This window comes from Colobus angolensis, unplaced genomic scaffold (assembly GCF_000951035.1).
Source record: "Colobus angolensis palliatus isolate OR3802 unplaced genomic scaffold, Cang.pa_1.0 Scaffold33, whole genome shotgun sequence".
Taxonomy (NCBI): domain Eukaryota; kingdom Metazoa; phylum Chordata; class Mammalia; order Primates; family Cercopithecidae; genus Colobus; species Colobus angolensis.
In genome coordinates, this window is record NW_012116599.1 from 12,383,054 (window position 1) to 12,394,000 (window position 10,947).

General features: G+C 48.0%; 1 protein-coding gene across 2 annotated transcripts in view; it reads left to right on the forward strand.

Annotated features, from left to right (window-relative positions):
• EFHD1 (EF-hand domain family, member D1) overlaps window positions 1-10,947 on the forward strand; it is a 91,510-nt gene that overhangs the window by 60,779 nt on the left and 19,784 nt on the right. For both annotated transcript variants that reach the window (XM_011952017.1, XM_011952018.1), the window contains exon 3: window positions 9,341-9,475. In XM_011952017.1, the coding sequence (XP_011807407.1) occupies window positions 9,341-9,475 (135 nt within the window). The remainder of the gene's footprint in view (window positions 1-9,340; window positions 9,476-10,947) is intronic.

Consider the following 10,947-nt stretch of genomic DNA (forward strand, 5'->3'; position numbering starts at 1 on the left):
TCGGCCTTCCAAAGTGCTGAAATTACAGGCGTGAGCCACCAAGCTCGGCCTACATGTGATATCTCGATATAAGCATACAATGTGTAATGACCAAGTCAGGATAATCTGGGTATCCGTCACCTCAGGCATTTATCATTTCTTTGTGTTTGAAACATTCTATTCCTTTTAATTATTTTGAAATATACAATAATGTGTCTTCTTTGCTTATCACCCAGGCTGGAGTGCAGTGGCTCAATCCTCAATGATGGCTCACTGCAGCCTTGACCTTCCAGTCTGCTCCATTGATCCTCCCACCTCAGCCTCCTGAGTAGCTGGGACTATAGGCACATACCACCACACATGTCTAATTTTTTAAATTCATTGTAGAGATGAGGTCTCACTGTGTTGTCCAGGCTGGTCTCCAACTCAGCCTCAAGCGATCCCCCTGCCTCTGCCTCCCAAAGTGCTGGGATTACAGGCATGAGCCACCTTGCCCAGTTATTTTGAGAATAATACTTCTTTATATTTTCATTTTCATTGTTTATTTATTTATTTGTTTGTTTATTTACTTGAGACAGGGTTGCTCTGTTGCCTAGGCTAGAATGCAGTGGCATGATCACAGCTCACTGCGGCCTCAAACTCCCAGTATCAACCCATCCTCCCACCTCAGCCTCCTGAGTAGCTGGGACTACAGAAATGTACCACCATGCCCGGCTAATTTTAAAAAATTTTTTGTAGAGATAGAGTCTTGCTGTGTTGCCCAGGCTGGTCTCCAACTCAGCCTCCCAAAGTGCTGGGATTACAGGCATGTCTAGCTACTTTTTATTTTTACAGCATGCAAAAATAGTTTATTTTTTATTAAAAATTTTTGTTGTTGTTGTTTATAGAAACAGGGGCTCACTTTATTGCCCAGACTGGTCTCAAACTCCTGGGTTCAAGCAATCCTCCTGTCTTGGCCTCCCGACATGTTGGGATTACAGCGTGAGCCGCTGTACCCATCCCCAAAATAGATTTTTTTTTAAATTTTTTTTTTTTAATTTTTGAGACAAAGTCTCACTCTGTTGCCCAGGCTGGAGTGCGGTGGCATGATTTCGGCTCACTGCAACCTCCACCTCCTGGGTTCACGTGATTCTTGTGCCTCAGTCCCCACCAAGTAGCTGGGATTACAGGTGTGCACAACTATTCCTGGCTAATTTTTGTATTTTTAGTAGAGATGGGGTTTCTCCATGTTGCCCAGGCTAGTCTTGAACTCCTGAGCTCAAACAATCTGCCTGCCTCGGCCTCCCAAAGTGCTGAGATTACATGCATGAGCTGCATCCAGCTATATTTTTTAATTTTTTGAGACAAGAGTTTCACTCTGTTCCCCTGGCTGGAGTGCAGTGGTATAGTCTTACCTCACTGCAACCCTCACCTCCCAGGCTCAAGCGATCCCCCGACCTCAGCCTCCTGAGTAGCTGGACCACAGGCGTGTACCACCACACCTGGCTCATTTTTTCAAAAGTAATTTTATAAAGGGTCTTATTCTGTGCCGGTGGAGCCCCCTCACCAACAGTCCAAGAATGGACTTGGTCTTTGAACCTCTGAAATTGCAGGCAAAATTTTGAGGTACCGGCATCTCCCCGGGAAGAGTGCACATAGCATTCACAGCTGATCCCCAGATGGCTAAGAACCCCTGTGAGAAAGCCATTTCTATTTTAGGGACAGTGTCTCAAGACTATCCGATGTCTTCTGTGGCAAGGACGCCACCCCACAGGGAAGGGGATTTCATGTGTTCAATGTGTTCTTATGAGTTTTATCTGCCACCTGTATTATATTAACTTTTTTTGAGACAGTCTCACTCTGTTGCCCAGGCTGGAGTGCAGTGGTGTGAACTCGGCTCAGTGCAGCCTCCACCTCCTGGGTTCCAGCGATTCCCCTGCCTCAGCCTCCTGAGTAGCTGGGACTCTAGGCGCGTGCCATCACTCCTGGCTACTTTTTGTAATTTTAGTAGAGATAGAGTTTCCCCATATTGCCCAGGCTGGTCTCGAACTCCTGGCCTCAAGCAATCCACCTGCTTTGGCCTCCCAAAGTGCTAGGATTATAGGTGTGAGCCACTGCACCTGGCCTGTTATAATAATTTTGATGATGATATCAGATTTTTTTTTTTTTTTTTTTTTTTGAGATGGAGTCTCGCTCTGTCGCCCAGGCTGGAGTGCAGTGGCCAGATCTCAGCTCACTGCAAGCTCCGCCTCCTGGGTTCACGCCATTCTCCTGCCTCAGCCTCCCGAGTAGCTGGGACTACAGGCGCCCGCCACCTCGCCCGGCTAGTTTTTTGTGTTTTTAGTAGAGACGGGGTTTCACCAGGTTAGCCAGGATGGTCTCGATCTCCTGACCTCGTGATCCGCCCGTCTCGGCCTCCCAAAGTGCTGGGATTACAGGCTTGAGCCACCGCGCCCGGCCGATGATATCAGATTAAAGGTTCAGAGCATCTGCAGTTTCAGTCATGTCTCAGCTTCAGCCCTTAGGAGCTGGGAGTAGAGGACTCTCCCTGCTTCCTGGTGTTTAACCTTGGTTATTCCAGAAACGTTGGAGTACTGGCACCCTGGTTTTTTCACAGCTCACTGCAACCTCTCACTTCTGGGCTCAAACAGTCCTCCCACATCAGCCTCCCAAAGTGTTGGGATTACAGGCGTGAGCCCCCACACCCAGCTAGCGCCCTGGTTTCTGATATGAGACTTTGGGTCAAGCATTGGTCTCTCTAGGCTAGAAGTTCTTCCTGGAGCAGAACTGGCAGCCACAAGCCCCTCCCCGAGCCGTGATGAACTGGGCTTGTCCCTTGCTTCTACAAATCGGCTCCAAAATCTTCCACCTTTACTAAACCTGAGATAGGATTCACAGGGCTGGGCATGACCCTCTGGATGGTCTCATCCAGCTTTGCATGCCAGAGCCAAGGGGCTGAAGGGCCACAGAGATCTGGGTTTGCTGGGTGTGGGCTGTGGCCTCCGTGCCACTCGGCCTGTCCTGTCACCACCACACTTGTCTTCACAGCTGCCCCATTTGGCTCCTGCTGGGGCACTGGCTCTTTCCGACCCGAATACCCCTAGAGTATAGAAGGCAGATACTTTTGCCTTGGTGAAGCTTTGGAGTAGGTTCTGGGGAGAGAGCTGTGGTGAGGCTGTGACCTCTGGGAACAGGAGCTGAGAGGGTGTTTCGTGGCTTGCAATTGCCAAATGAACTAAGACGCATTCCCCCATCTGCTCTGTTGTACGCAGGGGCCAACCGTAGGTGCTCCTCCCTGAATCCGTGATGCTTGGTTAGCTTTTGTCTAGCTGCTGGTTTGGCCAGTAGGTGGTAGACAGCAGAGGCTTGGAAATCTCCAAAGGGTTCCTGTGATTTGTTTGCACCCCCATTCCGGAGCTTCAGGGACATTCACAGTCTACCCTTTGTCAGTTCCAAGCCCGGTCCCATCTCTAGTAGCCGCCCCAGGCATGCAGGCCCTGGGAGTGTAAGGACATGCTGCCACTCATACTTTCCTGTTCCATTATTTCACTGTGCTGGTTTCCACCTCTGCTTAAGGCCCTAGTGGACCAGGGCTGTGTTCACAGACTGAAAAGAGCATGGGCTCAGTCTGCCATGCAAAGCTAGGTCCCCAGAGTGAGATCTTTTACTTCTGAGCCTCAGTTTTTGTGTCTTTAAAATAGCGGTGTGAATAGCTCTCCCCGCTATTGTGACCATTGTGAAAACTAAGTTCTCTTTCTGTGCCCTTTACAAGCTAGGAAGACATTCCTTACTGGAAACCGTATTTGCTGCCACCTTGGTCTTGCACTTCCAGCTTCTGAAACGGTGAGAAAATACATATCTGTTGTGTGAGCCACCCAGTCTGCACAATTTTGTTAGGGCAGCCCAAGCAGACAAATCCAGTGGCCCCTGGAGCCTGGCCGTGCTGGGCTGCCCGCCCGCCTGACCGTGGCTGACCAGACCATGGATGAACCCCTGGTCTCACCAGGCCAATCGAATTCTCTCTCTTGGGATTTTGAAATTGGGGCTGAAGTGCTCTGAGTTGGCTCTGCAGATGGCTGTTCTTGGAAGGGTAATACAATGTGGGGTGCCCACTTTCTACCGTGTGGACCAGCATGAGAGAGGGAGGGGGAATCTTGCCTCCAGTCCTGAGGGCTTTGCCTCTCCCAGTCCTCCTCCAGGCCACTGCATCTTGTCCTTGGGTTTTTGAGACATCTATTTTATTTATTTGTTTATTTATTTATTCATTCATTTATTTACTTTGAGACAGAGTTTTGCTCTTGTTGCCCAGGCTGGAGTGCAATGGTGCAATCGCAGCTCACTGCAACCTCCACCTCCCAGGTTCGAGCGATTCTCCTGCCTCAGCCTCCCAAATAGCTAGAATTAGAGGCATGCAGCACCACACCCAGAGAATTTTGTATTTTTCTTTTTAGTAGAGACAGGGTTTCACCATGTTGGCCAGGCTGGTCTCGAACTCCTGACCTCAGGCGATCCACCTGCCTTGGGCTCCCAAAGTGCTGGGATTACAGGCATGAGCCACTGTGTCTGGTCGAGACATCTGTTTTAAATAATGAATACCTCCTTTTTGCTTAAGTGAACAAGTTTTTTTCTGTCACTTGCAGCCTAAGAGTTCTAACTAATACCGAGGGAGCGTTTGCATCACCAGCTGCAGCCATGAAGTTAAAAATTCCCTGCGTGTATCAGAAGCATCCATAGCTTGCGTGTGAAAGGGCTTTTTAGCTTTGTTAGTTCTCTTGCTATCTCTTTGTTTTCTACCTCTTCTTCCCTCCCCCTCTTTCTTCACAGTCACAGCTAGGACAGTTTCCAATTCTTCTACCACATGCCCGGCTTTGTTGGACTATAAATAGGAAGACAAACAAGGCTGGGCAGTTGGATAAATTATCATTTAGGGTGGTTGGTGATTGTAATAAAATAAATGGAAATGTCTGGCCTGCTTCATGGAAGGCTGGGCGCTTTCAGCTTGAGCTGAGTTTTTTTTTCCTTCTTTAACTGGCTGGGGTAGGGGGGACCCCTGAGGTGTGACGGGGATGCTGCTGGTCACCTGCTGACCTGGCACAGTGAGTGGATGTGCTCTGGATCTGCCCCAGACCTGAGGGTTCAGAGGAAACAGCTCTGGGAAGGGACCCGTGAGGAGAGCTTTCCCTCATGTTTCCAGTTCATGGAACCCGTCCGTAAACTGTCATCTCCACTCTGGATGTGAGAAGGCCAAGCTTCGGGGATGGCAAAAGTCCCTGAGGTCACCTGGGTGGGCGCTGGCTGGGGGTAGTGCTCTGTCTTTTCTTTTTTTAGAAAATATTTTATTATTTTATTTATTATTTATTTATTTATTTATTTATTTGAGACACGGTTTCACTCTGTCACCCAGGCTGGAGTGCAGTGGCACGATCTCGGCTCACTGCAACCTCCACCTCTCAGATTGAAGCAATTCTTGTGCCTCAGCCTCCCGAGTAGCTGGTATTACAGTTGTGTACCACCATGCCTGGCTAATTTTGGTATTTTTAGTAGAGACGGAGTTTCACCATGTTGGTCATATGCTGGTCTCGAACTCTGGACCTCAAGTGATCCGCCCTCCTCAGCCTCCCAAAGTGCTGAGATTACAGGTGTGAGCCACCACACCCAGTCAGTGCTCCGTCTTTTCGCAGCTGCGTGTCTGAGCCCCAGAGAGCACTGGCCTGGTGGGGCTGCCTGTTCTGTTTGCCTCGTGGAGCAATATGGTGGGGCCTTCTGTGAAGGAAATGCTTTAAGGATAGCAGGGCACGGAGCGACTGCTATGTCATTCCCTCTCTGCACATGCCTCTCATCCACAGCCCTGAAGTCTGCTGGTTCGATCTTTCCCACCGCTGTGTCCCCATCCCCTTGACCTCCAACCTATTCTTGCGGGGCCTGGCCTCCTTCAAGAGGCCTGTCTTCTTTCAAATCAGTGTTCAGGCTCTGATAATCCGCAGCAAACTGAGTCTCTGCCGGCCTCTAGTGAGAGAGTTTGAAGCTGCAGGTGGATGAACGGGGCTGACCGTCGGTCTCTCCGTGGACATCTTGCTGTGTCCCTTGCTTTGTATTTGACAATATTCATGGTGGCATTAGGACCCTGAAGGGAGCAAAAGGAAGAGGGTGTCTTACAAGGCGTTTCAGGGTTGCAGAGGTTGAGACTCTCACCGCATGAGACACGCTTCCCTGTGGAGACTGAGAGCCTTGGCAGTAATGATACTCAAGTGAGGGTTTGGAAGGCCTGTAGAAGTTGCTTAACATATCACTCTACTTTAAGTAGTGTTCTTTTCCCTTTTGAGAAGGCTTTTTTTTTTTTTTTGGAGACAGAATCTCACTCTGTAGCCCAGGCTGGAGTTCAATGGTACGACCTCGGCTCACTGCAACCTCCACCTCCTGGGTTCAAGCAATTCTCCTGCTTCACGCTCCCGAGTAACGGATTACAGGTGCACGCCACCATGCCCGGCTAATTTTTGTATTTTTAGTAGAGACGGGTTTCACCGTGTTGGTCAGGCTGGTCTCGAACTCCTGACCTCGTGATCTGCCCGCCTTGGCCTCCCAAAGTGCTGGGATTACAGGCGTAAACCACCATGCCTGCCTAAAAGAAGGCATTCTTTTAGGGAAGAGGGTTAAGAAAAAAGACCTGGAAACCTGAAATTTTCCTGTGGGTGCACACATTTTAGGTAGCACCTGAAAACCTGGAGAGACCCTCTTTTGATGATGGCTTGGAACATAACAGTTTATATTCTTTCCATATGGAAAAATGAATCATGAAACTTAGATAGCAGTTGTTTGATACGTAAATCAATTAAAATTATTTAAAGAAGAGAACTTAAAAAGCCACAAAATTGCCTTGGGAGAGTACAGGAAGATGGGGGACCTGCCATTTAAGTTTGGCCAATTTGTAGCTGGGCATGGTGGCTCATGCCTGTAATCCCAGCACCTTGAGAGACCTGAGGCTAGGAGTTCAAGGGTCAACATGGTGAAACCCCATCTCTACTAAAAATACAGAAATTAGCCAGGCATGGTGTCGCGCTCCTGTAATCCCAGCTACTTGGGAGGCTGAGGCGTGAGGATCACTTGAACCTGGGAGGCAGAGGTAGCAGTAAGCTGAGATCGAGCCATTGTACTCCAGCCTGAGCAACAGAGTGAGACTCCATCTCAAAAAAAAAAAGTTTGGCCAATTTATTTATTTAGAAGTTTGTTCTTTGGAGGCCTAAAGATTAATTCATTCAGGTCACATTTTGAATCTGGAGGAGGAAGGTGGATTATTCAACAAATGATACAAGGATTACTAACCAACCATTTGGAAGAAAATAAGGTTAATGATTAACCTCACATGATAAATAAAAATAAATTTCAGAGATTAAATATTTACATGGTTAAAAAAAAAAAGCCATAAAAGTTGTAGAAAAAACGTAGGTGATTGTTTATATAACCTTGGTGCTGAGGAAGGTTTTTCTAAGCATAACACTGTATGTAAAATGTTTGAAAGTTGAAAATTAGCATAAACATACTTAAAAGGCAAGTGACAAAGCTGAAGTATTTAAAACATACCAGGTTCTATGAAGATCTTTAGCAAATGATAAGAAAGGTAAACCATCTAATGCAAAAATGAGACACACTAGAAAAATACAAGTTGTTAAAAAACCATTGGAAATATTAAGTTATTGAGTTTTTTAAAAAATAGTTTATATAGGTTTATTTGATTTTTCTTTTGTCACTGTAAACTAGGATGCTGCTAATTTTTTACTTTCTTTTTTTTTTTTTTTTTTTTGAGACGGAGTCTCGCTCTGTCGCCCAGGCTGGAGTGCTGTGGCCGGACCTCAGCTCACTACAAGCTCCGCCTCCCGGGTTTACGCCATTCTCCTGCCTCAGCCTCCCGAGTGGCTGGGACTACAGGCGCCTGCCACCTCGCCCAGCTAGTTTTTTGTATTTTTTTAGTAGAGACGGGGTTTCACTGTGTTAGCCAGGATGGTCTCGATCTCCTGACCTCGTGATCCGCCCGTCTCGGCCTCCCAAAGTGCTGGGATTACAGGCTTGAGCCACCGCGCCCGGCCATTTTTTACTTTCATAGATAATGTTTAAACCATTGTAGGAATGTTTCTGAAGGATAAATTCCTACCAGTAGAATTAATGGTTGGAAGGCAAAAAGCATCTTATTTTCCGTAAACATTTCCAAAGTGCCCATCAAGGCCAGGCACAGTGCCTCACACCTGTAATTCAGCACTTTAAGAGGCTGAGGCAGGAGGATCACTTGAGACCATGAGTTTGAGACCAGCCTGGGCAACGTAGAAGACCCTGTCTCTACAAAAAAAAAAAAAAAAAAAAAAAAAGCCAGGTGTGGTGGCACATAGCTGTGGTCCCAGCTACTCAGGAACTGGAGGCCACAGGACTACCTGAGCCCAGGAGGTCAAGGTTGAGCTGTGATCACAGTGAACTGTGATCACACCACAGCACTCCAGAGTGAGACCCTGTCTCAAGAAAATAAATAAAGAACCTGTCTCAAGAAAATAAATAATTATCGGCCGGGCACGGTAGCTCACACTTGTAATCCCAGCACTTTGGGAGGCCGAGACGGGTGGATCACGAGGTCAGGAGATCGAGACCATGCTGGCTAACACAGTGAAACCCCGTCTCTAGTAAAAATACAAAAAATTAGCTGGGCATGGTGGCAGGCACCTGTAGTCCCAGCTACTCGGGAGGCTGGGGCAGGAGAATGGCGTGAACCCAGGAGGTGGAACTTACAGTGAGCCCAGATCGTGCCACTGCACTCCAGCCTGGGCGACAGAGCAAGACTCCATCTTAAAAAAAAAAAAAGAAAATAAATAGGCCGGGTGCGGTGGCTCACACCTGTAATCCCAGCACTTTGGGAGGCCAAGGCGGGCATATCACCTGAGGTCAGAAGTTTGAGACCAGCCTGACCAACATGGAGAAACCACGTCTCTACTAAAATACAAAAAAATCTGCCGGGCATGGCGCATCCCTGGCATCCCAGCTACTTGGGAGGCTGAGGCAGGAGAATTGCTTGAACCTGGGAGCCAGAGGTTGCGGTGAGCCGAGATGACGCCATTGCACTCCAGCCTGGGTGACAGAGCTAGACTCTGCCTCAAAAAAAAAAAAAAGTTTGAATGGTTTCCACTCTCAGATAAATATGAGGGTGCCCATTTCCCTATATCCTTGGGGAAAATGGACATGTTTTCATTTCTGACAATCTGATAAGGGAAAAAAATAATTTGCCACACGCACACATAAACACCTTTCTTAAGTGATTAGCAGAGTGACTTCGGCTTGGGCCAGAGGCTGGTTGTGAATCTCTCAGTGAGACTGACTCTGATTCCCTGCTTTCTTTCCCCTGTAGTTCCTGCTCATTTTCCACAAGGCCGCGGCAGGGGAGCTGCAGGAGGACAGTGGGCTGATGGCGCTGGCAAAGCTCTCCGAGATCAATGTGGCCCTGGAGGGCGTCAAAGGTGCCAAGAACTTCTTTGAAGCCAAGGTAGGTGCTTCGTTCCTTCTGTGAGGAGCAACCACTCCCAGCCTTCAGCCTGTCCACCAGACTGCAGCTGTCATTTTCATCTCAGCAGAGCAAACCTGCAGAAACGGAGCAGGAGGGTCCTCCGAGTCCCCTGCCACTCAGCACAGTGGGTGCCAGTCCACCTGAGCTCAGAGTCTTCCTCCTCCATCTCCCTACCCTGTCCACTCGGAGCCTCAGTGTCTTCATCTGTATGATGGAGGGGTGACAACAGAATTGCCTGAATGATGAAACGAGTTCATGTACATGAAAGCGTTTAGCAAGTGCCTGGCTCACTGTGAGCCCTTCGTAGGTGGTATGGGCTGTTGGGACTCTTGTGGAGTTTTGTTTTAGTTTATTCTGGGAGCTTGTCCAGAGACAGAGTGCCTTGGTGACATCCTGGCCTGCCCAGTCCCCTAAGCAGGACTCTAAATTCTCACTTCTCTTTGAGGCTGCTTGGAGACAGATTTCACCATCTTTCTGCCACGCTGAAAGCCCAGTGTTCTCATCTGACAGTGTCAAGGACAAGCCAACCACTCATTGTGCCTTAAACACTGGCACCATGTGTCCAATTCTGAAAGTGGTTTGGCCCTTCCTTCCTGACTTAGCATTGATTCAGCCCATCTTCAGCAAAGCTGGGCACCGCATTGAGCTCTAAGATACAACTTCTTTCTAAGGATGAAGTGGACATAACTGTTGCCCTTCCCAGGGCACATACATAGTCCAGTGAAGAAAGCAAGCTCCACAATGATACAGAGAGGATGGAGAGGAGGGAAGGGCTATTTTGCAGGGATGGGTCTTCTCCATCCATTGAGTATATAACATGCAGATGTCTTATGATGCCTTGGCAGAGGTGCTAGGGTTGAGAGCCCGAGCTTAGCAGGACAGTTTTCAGTCCACTGCTCCAGTGCAAGGTGATACGTGCTCTAGTTGAAGTAGGTTTGAGTGTCTGGGAATGTCTTATCTGGGCATTCAAGACCTGTTATAATCTGGCTCTGATCCCTGCTTCAGCCTCATCCATCCCCTTCAAATGCTGCCACGCCTTTCCCAACTGGATCTGCTGTTCCCTCTGCCTGAATGCCCTACCCAAATGCCTCTGCCTAGAAAACTGCTTCTTCATCCAGACCCATTTTGAAGAGTTCCCTCCCCTGGGCTGCTTTCCCTGGCTGTCCATCCTCTTCTGTGTGCCTCTAGTACACGTGGAAGTGGGTTATAATTTATCTTTTTGAGGCACCCTTAGATGCTTTTGGTAAAAGTATAAATTAACCCAGCTTTTTATTTTATTTTTTGAGATGGAGTCTCACTCTGCTGCCCAGGCTGGAGTGTAGTGGCAGAATCTTGGCTCACTGCAACTTTGACCCAATTTTTTATAAAGCAGTTTGAAACTAACTATTCACATTTTATATTTTTCCCTTCCAGAATTCTACCTCTTAAGACTTCTTCTTCTTTTTTTTTTT